General features: G+C 35.5%; 2 protein-coding genes across 8 annotated transcripts; both read left to right on the top strand.

Annotated features, from left to right (window-relative positions):
• The first annotated feature begins 3,171 nt into the window (after window positions 1-3,171).
• LOC132609755 (type I inositol polyphosphate 5-phosphatase 2-like) lies at window positions 3,172-9,916 on the top strand. Of its 2 annotated transcripts, XM_060323892.1 has the most exons (11): window positions 3,172-3,664; window positions 3,747-3,852; window positions 3,953-4,039; window positions 4,981-5,068; window positions 5,175-5,279; window positions 6,196-6,976; window positions 7,831-8,021; window positions 8,267-8,375; window positions 8,586-8,734; window positions 9,053-9,250; window positions 9,341-9,916. In XM_060323892.1, exons 1-11 carry the CDS (start codon window positions 3,635-3,637, stop codon window positions 9,342-9,344), a joined length of 1,848 nt encoding a protein of 615 aa, XP_060179875.1. In that variant the 5' UTR covers window positions 3,172-3,634; the 3' UTR covers window positions 9,345-9,916. The 2 variants fall into 2 exon arrangements, with proteins under 2 accessions (XP_060179875.1, XP_060179874.1); XM_060323891.1 differs by having other exon boundaries at window positions 3,179-3,664; window positions 9,053-9,916.
• A 1,473-nt stretch (window positions 9,917-11,389) lies between these two features.
• Window positions 11,390-14,463, top strand: LOC132609753 (uncharacterized). Of its 6 annotated transcripts, none has more exons than XR_009570932.1 (3): window positions 11,442-11,809; window positions 12,454-13,771; window positions 14,088-14,462. XR_009570932.1 is itself a non-coding variant. In XM_060323890.1 (2 exons), the coding sequence occupies exons 1-2, from the start codon at window positions 12,469-12,471 to the stop codon at window positions 14,331-14,333; spliced, it is 333 nt and encodes a 110-aa protein (XP_060179873.1). In that variant the 5' UTR covers window positions 11,449-12,468; the 3' UTR covers window positions 14,334-14,463. The 6 variants fall into 6 exon arrangements, 1 of the variants encoding a protein (XP_060179873.1); XR_009570930.1 differs by having other exon boundaries at window positions 12,448-13,771; XR_009570929.1 differs by having other exon boundaries at window positions 11,447-12,826; window positions 12,910-13,771.
• The last annotated feature ends 2,527 nt before the right edge of the window (window positions 14,464-16,990 follow it).

The raw sequence follows: 16,990 nt of genomic DNA, 5'->3' as shown, positions 1-16,990 counted from the left end.
TAGTGCTTTGTATTTGGTCCCACTACCCCCACCTGCATTTCCCTCATTCCCTGCTTCAATTTTTTACATCCACCCAGGGTTGAGGTCGGCTAGTGAGATTATGAGGAATAAGCTTCATGGTGGAGAGGGAAATATCCCAGATCTCCAGCTAAGATCTCTAAATGACCTCTCAGTAATAAACAAGGTAGGAGTGCAGAGACAACTAGAAAGTTTGTCTAGAAGCAACCATTCTTGAAAGAGTGCAAAATAACTCATCGATAAGATACCTCCACTCTTACCTCATAGATAAGTGCATCCACTTTTAATTAGAGATTTCGAGTCTAGGATATAATTTTTTTTTAGCAAGGAGCACTTCCCTCTTAAATGGACTTATGCAGAAAAAGCTGAATTAGTCTTGGTCAATGCAAGTATCGAACACCAGAAGGAAAAAAAAAAAACTAACTTAGCTTTTTATAACAAAGAAATTGTTGAGGTCTAATGATGCACGGTTTGAAACTCGATGAATAATGAATCCGCTCCTCTATATATCCTTTCTTCCTTAAATACCATATTTCTGTTTGTGAGAGGATCCGAATCTGTAATACGTATCTAACTCAAACTTCAGGTAATGCATTCTTAATTAGCACTAGACCAAAGGCTTGGGTCATAACTAGTTATATATTTTTTTATTTTCACCCAACGTTCGGTTTCATATATAAAAATGGCGCTCGTTGATTACTTTTCGGCCTTGTTTTTGAAAATAGCTATTGCTATTGAGTTTTAAATTCCACATGTTAAATTCCAGGACAAGATTTCACTTGAATAATTTGAAGCTATAAGAGACTATTTTTCAATTACATGGTCTTGAATTTTACCCTTTGGCATCCGCTTTGGACCCTCGACTCCAGATTCGTGTCGTGTAAGACCCTTCCTTATCGTGATCTCTTTTATTCTCAAGGCTCGAACTCAAATCTCTGATTAAAAATAGAAGGATCCTTTTCATCCCATCACCATATTCTGTGATTAGGCCACAATATATATATATATATATATATATATATATATATATATATATATATATATATATATATATATATATATAACCTGTTTTTGGTGATGTTTCATCCTTTTTTTTTTTTCGTGTGTCCATCTTTGTGATGCTTAATCCCACTTACAATTTTTTTTTAATACATTTTTCTGTGACTAGCATTTATGCACGCATGCTTATTTTTGTATAATGTCCAACCTATAAGTCTACAGCTGTTTTTATCCCATAAGCTTTATAGTGATATTCAAATTGTTAATCCCCAATTTGACTTACTATATATTTTTTTAATTATTTTAGTCTTTTAGCATTTGTGTCAATAAGTTCATTACATATTTCTTAGTTGTGGGGTCTGGAAGATCACGATTAACTTGATTATCTTAAAGTCTAGCAAATAGTCGGTGGCTTTTCTTACAAGTTGCAAGTTTTATTCCGTGTTTACGTTATTCTTAATCATAGCTTAACGAATTGATTCGCGGATTTGATTATTCTAAAATATTTCTTCTTCTTAACGGAAGAAAGACCCGCGGGGGGGGGGGGGGGGGGGATGCATGGAGTGTGTAACTTATCCGGATAATGAAGTGGGTGAAAATTAAGAAAAATCGGATTTTAGTCTCAACAGAAACAAAAATCCTAAACAATTTTGTCCCATTTGTCTAAAGCTCGGTAACTAATACTACATGTGTTCGTGTGTTAAGAAGCGGAGCTAGGGGGTCGCAAGGCTGTTCTTTCAAATCTCATTCATCGAAAAATTACATTGTATATATAAGGTTAAAATTATTTTTTATGTATCTATAGTAGATGTTGAATCCCTTAGCTTTTTCATGTGTGAAAATTCTAGCTCCACTCACCGTGTGCTAACGGAAGACAGAAGGTATTTGGTGAATTAGTTGAGATGCGTGCAACTACCGACATGTGGATTAGGGGGCCACAAGAGGCTCATCTGAATCCCTTAGATAAAAGATTACAGTGTATATACAAGATTAGAGGTGGCAAAATTAGCCCATGAAAACATAACCCGTCTAACTTGTTCAAGTTTGGGTGGGTTATTGACCCGCCAACCCATTTCAGCCCATCAAAAGTTGGGCTGATATGTAGCCCAACCTGACTCATGACAATTCTTGTCAAAATATTTTCAATTTTTAATTGGATATGTTATATATAGTCATAATAAAGAAAAATAACAATTTTATAAGGTACTAAAATATTACTATAAAAGAACAAATAAAGCCATTAAAACTTAGTAAGAATTGGGCGGGTTGGGTCGTGACCCGCATTTCATCCCAAGTTTTTTTTTTGGGGGGGGGGGGGGGGGGGGGGTTATTCCCCATTTCAGCCCAAGTTTTTGGGCGGGTTATTTATTAACTCATCCCATTTTGACCAGCCCAAATTCAGTTCAACCTGCCCATTTGATACCTCTATACAAGATCAAACTTTTTTATGCGTGTATGATAGATGTCGAATCTCCTTAACTTCTTTTTGTGTTTACTTTTTTATATTTTGAATCTTTTTAGTAAAAATTCTAGCTTCGTCAGAATTGTGACACCAACTTATAAACTATACATTTGTAAAAGAAAAAGGAGGCTGCATAGAGATGAAGGTAGCAGTGATGAAATAATCGAAATACGTGCAGTACCATGTTATAAGTTTTATATATATAAGGGTTGCCACTTATCAGCCAAGATTTTGGTCACCTGACAGTGAATTTTGTCCTTCAATTAGACAAGTGATTAATTACTCTTCCTAGATGAATTTTGACCTTCAATTAGACAAGTGATTAATTACTCTTCCTAGATCCTAATCTTTCTGAATATTCCATTAATATGTGATTCTTGGACTTTGTCACTTCTTGTCTTTTTAGTTTCAAATCATGCTACAAGCAGCTTTTGCATGTGGATTTATTTTATTTTATTTTAAAAATAAACATTAGTATAAATCAATAGATTGGTTCAATGGCTTATGTTAGCCCACTAGACATGGATCCATCGTTTGAATTTTGTACTAAAAAGTTGTTAAAGATTGAAAATGACTTCTCCTATTTGGATATGCTTTTTCTTTGTGTTTCAGCAATATCACACTTTTCTTCTTCTCTAATTTTTGTGACCATTGAGTTTTTTTCCTTTTTATTTTTTTTTTATTTTTTTTTACAAATGCAAGTTGAGGAATGGATGCCTGTTAAGCTTGGCCATAACTTTTTTATGTCCTATTCCATTTGGTCTTTGTAAGAATCTTCTTTGTAATTAGCAACTTGTTTGTTTTTTTTATTTTCCATTTGGTGTTTTGTATTTGTATTAGGGCCGGATTAAAACCTGATTCCCTAACAAAGTCAATTTCATACCCAGGGCTTAAATCTAAAACCTCTGATAAAGGATGACGTAGTACTTACCACTCTGCCACAACCGTTCGTTGGTATCAACTTGTTTGTTAAATGGTCTTAGAGAAGGCCCTTAAATACATATGAAACTCCACGACTGGCAAAAAAAAAGTCTCAAGTCTTTTGTGACACTTTCTTCCTTTTTTTGTCATTCTTGGGAACAAATCATTTAGCATTTACTCTTTTCTTGAACTTCATTAAGTTATAAAGTTTCCAATTTTTTCGTTCTTGTGCAAATGAAAACCAGAAGAGGAAAAAGATCAGAGGTGTGTTTTTTTCTAAAAAAGTTCTATAGTATATTTCTTTGTTATTTGTTTGATTGTGAAGAGGGATTTGTTTTGGTTGTAGGCATTTTGGCCCTCAATTGTGATGAAGAAATGGTTGAATATTCAGCCTAAGCTCTATGATTTTAGTGAAGATGAAGTTGACACTGAGGCAGAGAGTGAGGATGATGGTATAGGATTTTCTTTTACAAACCATAAAAATGTGTTTCTTGTGTTTTTTTAAAAAATAATTCAAGAGGTTGATTATTTGTTCTTTTGGAAAATTTCCAGCTTGCTCTCTAAATGATGAAAGGGTGCATGAAGATCATTGGCACAGAACACCAGGGAAACCTACGGATTCCCAGTCTCAAACTTCAGGTACTTCTTGAAATTCTGTTTCAGTTTGATTTTTTTTATAATGGTGGTGTCAGGATCGGCTTGCGCGCACCTCGACTCTTCCACCAAGTACTGCTACCTCCAACCAACACGGGCGTCAAATAACTTTGCCTACTTGGACTTAGGCAGACGGGAAGATATCACCTGGCATCTTTTCATCTTTTTCGCGTTTAAGTAATTTTACGGCCCTTTCACATAAACAAACCATCTCTTTTTATTTTGCTCTATGCTTGTAGTAGACTAGTCAAATGGGAAGAAATCACCTGGTGTATTTTTCATCTTTTTCGTGTTTAATTGATTTTACCCTTTCACGTAAATACATCTATCTCTTTTTGTTTTGCTCTATGCTTGTAGTTGAGCTTGATTATTAAAGCACACACCACTCTATAGACTCTACAATCATGACTTTGATTGTACTGAATTTCATGATCATGCCTAAATTTTGCATATGATGAGAAGTTAGGATGCAATTTTGACTACAAAAGAAATACTAGGCAATTTATTCCTATTTGGGTAAGCCTTGGTGGACAGTTATCTGATACCTATGTAAGTGGGAGGTAGCAAGTAACAGGTGTAATAGTGAAAGCCATACATATACTCTACTACAATCATGAGTTTGATTGTGCTGAATTTCATGTTCATGCTTAAAATTTTGCATCTGATGAGAAGTTAGGATTCAATTTTGACTAAGAAAAATAGTAAGTGATTTATTTCTATTTGCCTAAGCCTTGGTTGACAGTTACCTTGTACCTGTGCAAGTGGAGGTAGCAAGTAACCATTGGAATAGTCAAGGCGCGTGCAACTGCCATTATGTCCCTTAGATATTTCAGCTATTCTATTTTTTTCAATATATGCAGCTATTTTATGTCAACTAAGCTTTAATTTCTGTTCTGTAAAATGTAAATTATGTTGAAATTACTCAGGGAAGACTTCAACCAAGTATTCATCTAGACACAGGAGAGGGAAATCAGAAACACTAAGAGCTCAGTACATAAATACAAAAGAAGTGAGGTTTGGCTTTAAATTCAGTCCATTTCAATTTGCTTTTTCTGATACCAGTATCTAGTTATAAGATTTTCGTTTCTGGGAGATTTACATATGCCCTGATTTTCCTCAGAGTTACTATAGGAACTTGGAATGTTGCTGGAAGACGTCCGGATGAGGATCTTGATATTGATGAGTGGCTTTGTATGAATGAACCAGCTGATATATATATCCTTGGGTTAGTGTTTTATCAATTTGGCATCTTTCAATCGATCCGTGTGTCGCTCTTCCTCTTTGCCTTTACCTATGTGAAATCCATCCATGAGCAGAACTATATGCTTCGAAGGGGGTTCAATTAAACTCCCTTGTAACGACCCAAAAAACTGGATTTTAACTAGGAAGTTTGTGAATCTGTCACTAAATAGCTCATAGCTAACAGAGTTTTCTGGTAATCCGTCACTAAATACTAAATAGGGCTAGCAATGAATTTTTTGTTTTGCTGATTAGCTGCAGAATTTATCTGTCGCTAATTCCTGTTATTTTAGTAGTAGTTGAATGTGTAAATATGGTAAAAACAAATATTTTTGTGTATATATAAATTGTTGAATACCCTTGACAAAAATGAAACTTCTAGTGTAGCGACAAAAGTAGCTCAAAAATTGCTTTAGATAGCAGGTTTGATATCCTTGGTGTGGCATTATTGAATTTTGTCAGTCCTCTTGTTAGAATTCTTGGCTCCGCCACTAAACCCATCATATAGTAGGTCACGGGATGCAACATCATATAATCTCCTGCAATTTTCTTATGTTTTTCCATGATGATTTTTCCCGTCCCCTTTTTGCCTCGTTGCGTTTACCTTTTGTCTAGCAAAGGGATCTTTTGGTGCTAAATCAGCTAAACAAATCAATGAAGAGAAGTTTTAACATAGTTAAAGTCCAGCTCGTGTTTGCTTGAGACTAGACAGTTAAAAATCATTCTCAAAGCTGCATATACATCTAAAAAAAGAAACAAAAGTTCATTTCTGCTTTCACTTGTTAATTCATCTAGTCATTTCACATAGAATAGCTTTCTGATGTACCAAACTTTTCATCGTTGAGAGTTACATTACACGATCGAGTTCAAACTTATAGTGAATTTATATTTGCTCTTTACAGCTTCCAAGAGGTAGTTCCTCTAAATGCTGGAAATGTACTGGGAGCAGAAAATAGAAGGCCGATTCCAAAATGGGAGGCTATCATTCGCAGAACATTAAACAGAACAACAGTGGAACCTGAGGCTAAGCTAAAGAGTTATAGCGCTCCACCGTCTCCGGTGTTAAGGACTTCGCCTGCAGCTGATATAATTTCTGATGTGGTAACTACTACTACTGCACTAGACGTAATGGCAGAGGCATCGATGGAACCCACGTGCTTTGCTGAAAATAACATGATCAACCTGAGGAAGAATTTGCAATTGAAGAGAATATATGGCATCGATTGTGATAGTCGATTGGATTGGCCTGAACATTCACTCGACGCAACGCCTCAAGTCCTTTCTTCAACTTTTAAGTTGAGGGGAGTGTCGAGCAGCTGCGCTCTTGCTTTTAGCAATCATGATATGGGATTAGATGGTAGCAGGTTAAAACAAGGACACCAAAGCTCTGTGAACTTAGGATCGTTGTGCACTAATCAACAAGAGGAGCCTGAAGTACTTCTTGATGCTCAATCTGATGGCTCCGATCAATTTTTTGACGAGGAAAATGACTTCTTCGAGGAATACACAGAGTTAGAAGATGAAAGTTCGCTTCTAAAACACCCGAGTTATATTCGTATTGTAAGTAAGCAGATGGTTGGGATATATGTATCGATTTGGGTCCGTAGGAGGTTGAGAAGGCACATAAACAACTTGCAAGTCTCCCCTGTTGGAGTCGGTCTCATGGGATACATGGGCAACAAGGTATTATTTCTTTCAAGAATTTCATTGAATAAAAATACATGCATTCACTAGTTGTAGAAAGTGAAATATTGGAGTTTGAAAAGCACATTTGAACTTTAGAAGGTTGTATTCCCCTTTATTTTCATCTCTTATATGCAGTGACGGGGCTTAATTGAATTGCCTTCGGGAAAATTATACTGTGTAAATAGAATATATAAACTGTTGAATGAAGGGGAGCCTTAGAGCAACAGTAAAATTGTCTTCATGTGACCTATAGGTCACGGGTTAAACCCGTAGAATCAGTCAGTGATGCTTGCGTCAGGTTAGGTTTCATACATGACACTCCCTTTGGGTGCGACCCTTCCCCGGTCCATGCGTGAATGCGGAATGCTTCGTGCACCGAGTAACCCTTTTTTTATACTCCTTCTGTCCCAATTTATGTGAAGGTGCTTGACTGGGCACGAAGTTTAAGAAATAAAGAAAAACATTTGAAACTTGTGTTTTAGAATAAGCAGTAATTTGTGTGGTTATAAATCATCTCATTAAGGGTAAAATGGAAAGTTTAAAGGTAATGTTACTAAATATAAAAATGTGTCATTCTTTTTTGGACTGATTAATATGGAAAGAGGGTCACACAAATTGGGACAGAGTGAGTATATAATTTGTTGAATCCACATAACATTAGGGAAGCTTTTAGCGTCGGTGGTTCAAAAATTGTTTTAGCTTGGAGGTTCGAATCCAGGTGTGACATTCTTGCATTTTTCTTGAGTACCTTTACTACAATTTCGGCCGCTTGCATATATCATGATATAGTAAATTGAACCTATTGCTTATTACATGAAACCTAAAGCTGATGAATTTATGGTTATATACAGGGATCTGTTTCTGTGAGCATGTCTCTTTTCCAGTCAAGGCTATGCTTTGTTTGTTCACATTTAACTTCTGGCCAAAAGGATGGGGCGGATCAAAGGCGTAATGCTGATGTGTGCGAAATTATGAGGCGCACACATTTCTCAAACTTATTCGACACTGATGCTGATCAACGACAAACAATTCCATCTCATGCGTAAGTAATAGTATCCGATACTCTGACATTATTATTTCTCGTGGAATGGATGATTTTCTTGAAGTATATTAGATCTAAACATGAAGAATAACTGCTCAGTGTTTTCTATTACAAGAAATATGATATCTTGAATACAGGGGGACTGTTGTTATTGATGTTCTAATAAAAAGTTGTATTTTCTAATTTCAAATAAGTAATGAAGTATTTATACGCATGATTTATACACCTTCGTTTAATGTGAACAGTCAGATATTCTGGTTTGGAGATTTAAATTATCGAATCAATATGTTGGATGCTGAGGTACGGAAGCTTGTTGCCAAAAAACAGTGGGATGATCTTCTCAAAAATGACGAGGTAAGACTCGTAGAGAAAAGTACGAGTTTATGTTTTGTACACTTACTGATTAAGTTTACCTACAACAATAGTTAATTCTACGAATCAAACATGATATGGTAATTAGAAAACATGAAGTAACCTGCAATAACCGGTTAAAGATTGCACTATATATATATATATAAATTCTTTGAGATGTCAATGTATAATAGTATTTCATCACATTGGCAGCTAATCAACGAACTCCGAAGTGGCCATGTTTTTGCTGATTGGAAGGAAGGGGCGATTAACTTTGCACCAACATACAAGTATGAAATCAACACTGATAGATATGTCGGGGAGACTCCAAGAGAAGGGGAGAAGAAGAGATCACCGGCTTGGTAAGTGAATTTTTCTTTAAATGGATAAATTGCAAAATCTTGAAGTCAAACAAAACATTGTTACAATCACAATCTTTCAGCATATTTTGATAGGATTTAACTTACACTGACATTATAAAAGAACTTTTACATTACCAGTGTATTTTAACCTGTTGTAGCATGTCACCTGCATTATTTTTCAGGTTACTAATACTCGCTTATTATGGCCAATCACATGTAGTTATTTTTTGTATGACCTTATAGTGTACTGATGGTGCATAGAAGTTAAATTTGTTTTGACAATTGACGCTGAAACGAGTGTTTCTTAATATCTTGCAGGTGCGACCGTATTTTGTGGTTAGGGAAAGGTATAAAGCAGCTCTTTTACAAGCGAGCCGAATTAAAAATGTCTGATCATAAGCCTGTAAGCTCAATGTTTTCGGTAGAAGTTGAAATATTCGATCACAGAAATATTCAGAGAGTCCTCAATGTTAACAGCGCCGCTGTACATCCTGAGATTCTGCTAGATATTGAAGAGCAAGACTTAAACCTTCTTCAGATAAGTGGTCATCAAACATGACAGTAGGTGAGTCGGTATTAATAACACGAAAATTTGGGTGTTTTCAGCTAGGAATCAGAAATGAAACATCGCGTACATATGTACTTCAAGGCAGAGGCGAATCTAGGATTTAGAGTCAATCGATTCAGAATGTCTTATATGACGGACAAGCTTGCAAAGTCTTCAAAATCATATTACTTTAAAGATGATAAGATACGAATTTTCAAAATTATTTGGTGTTTTCAGTTAGGAATCAGAAATGGAGCAGCGTGTACATATGTACTTTAAGGCAGAGGCAAGTCCAGGTTTTAGAGTCGGTGGACTCAGAATGTTTCTTGTGTGACGGACAAGTCTGCAAAGTCTTCAAAATCCTGTTATTTTAAAGTTGATAAGACACAAGATGAAATTTGTATTTTTCAGATGCAACATACATACATACATATACCTGACCAATGAAGAGTTGGAACCCTAGTGTGTTTAATGTTCTGTAATCAAGACAGTCTTGACAAATTTTTGAGTGAATTTTCCCTTATTGTAAAATTTGAGTGAATTTTACCTTACTGTAAATTTTGTTCTTCCCCAGTTTTTTTGCTGTACGGTTTTGTAAAATATTAAGTTATATCTTGGTACACATTTAGAGTAGATATCTTTTGTGTTTGCAATGGCTAACTGAATAGAAGTAACAACTCTTTTAGATTAACTAATGGGATGGAGATCCGACTGTAAAATGCTTATTTCTATTGTTCAATTAAGAGATTTGCTTTGGTGGGGGGAAATTTCAATAATATACAATCCAGCATAAGAAATTACATCCACATAGCCATATTTTTAATTTACATCCGCATTGCCACTTTTTCACGATATACAATATTATACAGCAATATACAACTTTATACACCTACTGTAGACAATGTATCAACCTTGCATAAAAGTGTGTAATAATGTATAAGAGGTGTTTACACACACTTTTACACTAGTATACAATATTATAAAAACTTATACAAGAGGTGTTTATACACACTTCTACACAGTATAAAAGTGTAAATAAGAAGAAGAGAAAATTGAAAAAATAAAGAAGCAACGCCAGAAGAAAAATACATTACCTATATTAATTACTGTGCAACCACACACAAGCCACGAATAGGTTAGAAAATCCATATCAAATAAAGATGCAAAGTTGGAAGGAGAACTTCCAGACTGACAGTACAAACTAGCATCTTAAAGATCATTGGTCACACTGAAAATAGGACACAAACCACATAGTAGGTTTATGACATAATTTGAGAGGCTTTCATCATTCCTCATCGTTATAGAGTAAAATAGACTAGAAAAACATCACAACAAGAGAAAGTATTAAGTGTGATCACTTCAGTAAGATAGGCGCATCTGGCAGTTTGAAGGGGGTGGGAGTGGTGGTGGGGGGCTAGCTCGGATAAAAAAAATATGGGCTAAAACGGGTAATTATTTTACCCTAATTAGCATATAGTGTAAAATATAGAGGTATGCAAAGTAATACGAAAAGCATTAGTTTACCCATGATACCTCTTTTAAACTCAAAAGTTTAATTAGTTGTTCAAAAAGTGGCTATTTGCACATTTCTCCCGGCAATTCTTCCTAGAGTCCAATTGCTTGTGTCTGGGAGAATAGAGGTATATGACCCTCATATAAACCTCTGTATACATGGGCGATTCTGACATAACACAGAAGCGATCTGTTAAATTTTGAAAGGGTCGTTTAATCAATTTACCGAAAAATATAAAGAAGTAAACGCACGAAGAAGCTAAAAAGCTTCAACATCTACTATATATATAATAATTTTTACTTGATATATAAAGTGTGATTTTTTGTTGAAGGGAAGCCTTACCCCTTACAACATTACTGGCTCCGCCTCACATAAGAGACCATTTTTGTCATTTTGTTTTTGTAAATTAAAATCCATAAATAACTTTAATGATAAAAATTTGATGTGATAGAAAACGTTTTCTCGCAAAATATTTTCAATGATAAATATTTTCTAGTAGTATATAATTATGGGAATGAAAAAGGGTCATATATTCCCCTGTACTCTTAGAAAAAAGCTAAATTCCCCCTCTTTTTTTTTTTGGATATATTTGCCTTTCCCATCCAACTTTAAGATCACATTTACACCTGAACCGTTAGTTTCCTTGTCACCACCTTTATTATCCTGCATGGCGCCTACGTGGATATTATTTCTCACAAATTAAATCTTGTCAAATTAAAACCCGTCCCATCTAGCAAAATCGACCCAACTTGCATATTCCTTACCCAACACTTGTAACTGTCTTCTCCATCACCGGCTCTGGTGCCGCCTCTGTAACCAGCACTGCCTCTGTCATCTTCTTTACTCCAACAACACTAAACCCTAAATAAAGAAGAGATTTCAATTCAATCTGTTGCCGCTATCTGAAAAGTAAATTGCATTCCGTTTCTCCTCTTGACTTGGAGTTTGACTGGATGAGCTCCCACCCAATCCATATTATTTCCCCCTCTAATGCCACAGACCCCTAATCCGTTGGGTATTCATTTGAATTTTATTTTAAACTCTTTCTTGCATTTATATCTCATAATGTTATTTTTATGTGCTTAAATGTGCATATGAGGAGGCATTCCAACTAAATTCATGTATTTTAGCTGAATATTTGATTGGGATTTCTGGATAATTGATGAAGGAGTCGGTTAAATTAGTTATGACAGTTGTATACCAACTGTATACAGTTGGTTAGAGTTAGTTAGGATATTAAGTTAAATCGTGTAGATGGATCAGCAGATTGAGAGCTAGTTATTAGATTAGTTCACAATGTATAAATAGGAGTGAAGTCATTGAAAATGTACAATTTTTTGCATTTCCTTTCATTGAATAAACTCAGTTCTTCCTTACTCTCTTTCTCCTTCCATTTCCTTTCATGTTTGCTTCCCCCATTGTTGAGATTCTTTAACATGATATCAGAGCTTTAGATTAACTCATTTTAGCTTAACAATGAATTAATTCTCTATAAATTGAGTTGAAGTTTGATTCCTTCGTTTGTTTTTAATTAAAAAAAGACCGATTGACGTAAAGTCTAGGTCTTGAAGATTCTTATTGTTCTATACTTAAGTCAGTACAAATTTATTGTTAATTGTTGTTTTCTGGGAAAAACAATGACGAATACTGAAGAAACAGAGGGAAATCGATCCAATGTTGCTGCAACTTCAAGTAATGGTCAAGAGTACGATCATGTTCATCATAATCATCCATTGTATATTCATCTTTCAGAGACACAAGGTTTTTTTCTTATTTCTATTCAGTTGCAAGGTTCTGAGAATTATTCAATTTGGAGTAAATCTATGCGCATTATTTTGCTTGGAAAGAATAAGCTAGATTTTGTGATAGGTACTTGTAAAAAGGAATCATATGATCCCAGTTTACATGAACTTTGGGATAGATGCAATGCAATAGTTTTGGCATGGATCATGAACACTCTTTCTAAGAGTTTAACCAGCAGTGTTATACATGCATCGAGTGCTTATGAAATCTAGGAGGATTTGAGAGAAAGGTTTGATAAGGTCAATGCATCTAGGTCTTTCTATTTGTATAAGGAAATTGCTAGATTAACTCAATGAGTATCTTCTGTGACAGTTTACTTTGCTAGACTGAAAGAACTCTGGGATGAGTATGAAGCCTTAGCACCATATCCTAACTGTGCATGTCCTGAATCTAAAGAGTATGCTGACCATTTTAGGAAGCAAAAGATATGGCAATTTATAATGGGACTCAATGAATCATATGAACACACTAAGAACCAAGTGTTGATGATCAGTCCCTTGCCTAGTATTAATCAAGCTTATGCCATTACACTAAATGTAGAAAGCTAAAGGTTGAACACTCCAGGATCCTTTACTAATGCTGAGCTTTCAGAATCCACAGCCTTAATGAGTAACAGAGTGAATAATAGTGGATATAATCATGACTACAACAGTGGAACTCAACATAATGGCTATAATAATCAACACAGAGGTGGCTATAATGGTCGGACTGGCAATAGCAATGATGGTCAGACTAGTGGTTGTGGTGGTCAAACTAGTGGTTATGGTGGTGGTCAGACTAGTGGTTATGGTGGTCAATCTAGTAGAAATGGTCCTATGGAAAGTCTGGTGGTTTCAGACCTAGAAACAACTTTGACAAGAGTGCACTATAATGTGACTTCTGTCATTTCAAAGGTTATACAAGGGACAATTGTTACAAACTACATGGCTATACATCTGATCTCAAGTATGAGAAGAAAGGACACTTAGCTCACTCAGTCAGTTATGCTAACAATTTGCATCTCAAGTAACTCCAGCAGTAGTTGGCCCTTCAACATCCACATCTGGAAATCGCTTTGCCAATACTCCACAAGCTCTTATTTTCATTCAGGAGCAGTATAACCAGATAGTGCAAATACTGAACAAAGGAAAACAATCAAAAAGTGTAGCTAATGCAACAACAATGAGTACATCAGGTACTATATTTGCTTTATTATCTGATCTACTTGGTCCTAGCTGGATTATAGATATAGGTGCATCTAATCATATGGTGCATGATGAGCAATTGTTGAACAACACTATAGTTAACTTAGCTAAAACCAAGGTTAATCTACCTACTGGTAAGCAAGTTCCTATAAGCCATATTAGTGAATCTTCTATCTTTAAGGACAAAACTATACAAAATGTCCTATATATCCGATAATTTAGTTACAATCTACTATCAGTGTCAAAGATCATAAAAGAGTTGTTTTTTTTGTGGTGTCTTTTTATCCTTATTTTTGCTTGTTTCAGGAACTCACAAATGGGAAGGTGATGGGGATTGGTAAGGAAGATCAAGGCCTCTATATTTTGCAGACTGGAAGATCTGATCAAGATATTGTAAATACAAATAAACATGCTATGTCATTAGTGGATGTGTTTCCTAGTAGTTTGAATGCTAATAACAAGTATTGTTCCCCTACTAGCACTATTGTGAGTTGCTCATCTGTAAATAATTCTGATAAGACTACCTTGGGAGATGATATCATGCTCTTTTGAAAGTACTCAGAAGAATAAGCGATTTGAAATGTATGCAACTAAATGAACATGACTGTTCAGTCTGTCCTATTGCTAAACAATCAAGGATGCCCTTTACTCAAAGAACTTTTGTTTCTCTTCCTTCTTTTGATCTTTTGCATGTACAGATGTTAAGGGTCCATATAGGGTCCCAAATCATGATGGTAAGAGATATTTTATAACCATAGTAGATGATTACTCAACTTGGATATATTTGATGAACAACAAAACTGAATCAGTAGTAATTCTCAGAAATTTTCTTTTTTCTGTCAGAAAACAGTTTAATTGTGGTGTTAAAACCATGAGGTTTGATAATGGAACTGAGTTCTTTAATGAACAAGTTCACAGACTTCTGATTGATCATGGTGTACTTCATCAAAGTTGTTGTGTTTATACTCCTCAACAAAATGGAGTTGTGGAAAGAAGGCATATATATATATATATATATATATATATATATATATATATATATATATATTTTGGGTATGGCCAGAGCTTTAAGATTTCAAGCATCTATACTATTACAGTTTTGGGGGGAATGTGTGTTTGGTGTTGTTTATGCTTTGAATAGGCAACCCATTGTTCTATTACATAACCTTTCTCTTTTTGAGAAGCTCTTTCATAAAGCACCATCACTTGATCACTTTAGAGTCTTTGGAAGCTTGTGTTATGCCACCAAAGTAAGAAAATTGGATAAATTTAGTCCCAAAGTTGTTCCTTCTGTGCATTGAAGATACTCTTCTGTCCAAAAAGGCTATCTCCCATATGATCTGTCCTCTAAGAGTTTCTTTGTTAGTAGAGACAATGTCTTTAAGGAAGACAAGGAAGACATTTTTGCTTTCAAATTTGTCTCAGATGATGTTTCACATTTATTTCCTGTGCTAGATTTCACTGATTCTGATCTGGTTTCCTCTTCTAGCCTTACTACTTCTTTACCTTCCATTTCCTCCACTTCTTCTACTCTTGCTACTTCTTTCTCTTCTTGTCCTCCTACGTCCTCTTCTTTTTCTTCTTCTGCTAATGACAACCCTTTTATGATGAATAATCCTTATCCTGATCTTGTTGCTTCTCAGGATCCTCCTATTTCACTTGCTACTAGAAAATCCTCTAGGGCTTCTAAACTTCCTATTTGGATGAATGATTATGTTGGTTCACTCTCCACCAAGTCTAGTCGTCTGTATTCTGTCACTGACTATATTACTTATGATCATCTTTCCTCTACTTATAGAGCTTCATTGGCTGCTTATTCTATTGTTTCTGAACCCACCACTTATCAAGAGGCTAGTAAACATTCACAGTGGGTTGATGCTATGAAAGCTGAAATTTCAACTCTTGAGGACAATTGTACTTGGTCCATTGTTGATCTTCCTCCTGGTAAGAACCCTATTAGTTGTAAATAGGTGTATAAGGTGAAGTTTAAGGCATCTGGTGAGGTTGAGAGGTACAAAGCTAGGTTAGTAGCCAAAGGGTATAGTCAGCTTGAAGGGTTGGACTACAAAGAAACTATTTCTCCTGTTGCTAAGATGGTGATTATCAGGTGTGTAGTTGCTCTTGCTGCAGCATCTAGTTGGTATATATACCAAATAGTTGTTCATAATGCATTTTTGCAAGGGGATCTACTTGAGGAGGTTTACATGAATATTCCAAATGGCTTTGCAAGGTAGGAGGAGTATGGAAAAGTATGCAGGCTTCATAAGTCCCTATATGGACTTAAGAAAGCCTCTATACAATGGAACATCAAGCTAACTGAAGCTCTGGTGAGTATTTGTGCAGTCTCACTATGACTATTCACTATTTACTTTGAGAGTTGCTAGTGACTTAGTAGTTGTACTGGTATATGTAGATGTTTTGCTAGTAACTGGCACTAGTCAATCACACATTCAAATGGTGAGACAGGATCTCAAGAAGAAGTTCAAAGTGAAAGATATAGGAAAACTGAAAATTTTCCTTGGTATTGAGTTTCTAGATCCAAAGATGGCATATTGAGTTTCTATATCCAAAGATGGCATACTGATGAACCAGAGGAAATATACACTTGAGTTAGTTGCTGAGATGGGATTAGCTGGTAGCGAACCAATATCTACACCATTAGAGTTCAATCATAAACTTACATATGTACGGTTTGACAAATTTGTTCAAGATGGTTCTGTTATGACTGATCAATTACTTGAAGATAGGAGCACGTATCAAAGGGTAGTTAGGAGACTATTGTACTTAACTATGACCAGGCCTGACATTGCTTTTGTAGTTCAGGTGTTAAGCCAACATATGCATGCACCAAAACAATCTCATATGGATGCAGCAGTGACGGTCATCAAATACATCAAAGGAACATCAGGTTTTGGTTTGTTCATGCCAGCAGTACAAATCAATTATTAGCCTACTGTGATTTTGATTGGGGTGCTTGGGTATAGACAAGGAAATCTGTTACTGGTTACACTTTCAAGTTTGGTGATGCTATTATATCATGGAAGTCAAAGAAGCAGAGTACAGTATCAGGAGCTCAGTTGAATCAGAGTTCAGAAGTATGGCAGCTACTGTGGCTGAAGTCACCTGGTTAACTGGATTGTTTATGGAACTTGGCACTGATGTTTCACTACCTATACAACTTTTATGTGATAGCAAAATAACAATTCAAA

The sequence above is a fragment of the Lycium barbarum genome, chromosome 9, assembly GCF_019175385.1.
Source record: "Lycium barbarum isolate Lr01 chromosome 9, ASM1917538v2, whole genome shotgun sequence".
Classification (NCBI taxonomy): Eukaryota; Viridiplantae; Streptophyta; class Magnoliopsida; order Solanales; family Solanaceae; genus Lycium; species Lycium barbarum.
This window is presented reverse-complemented; position numbering and strand designations above follow the sequence as displayed.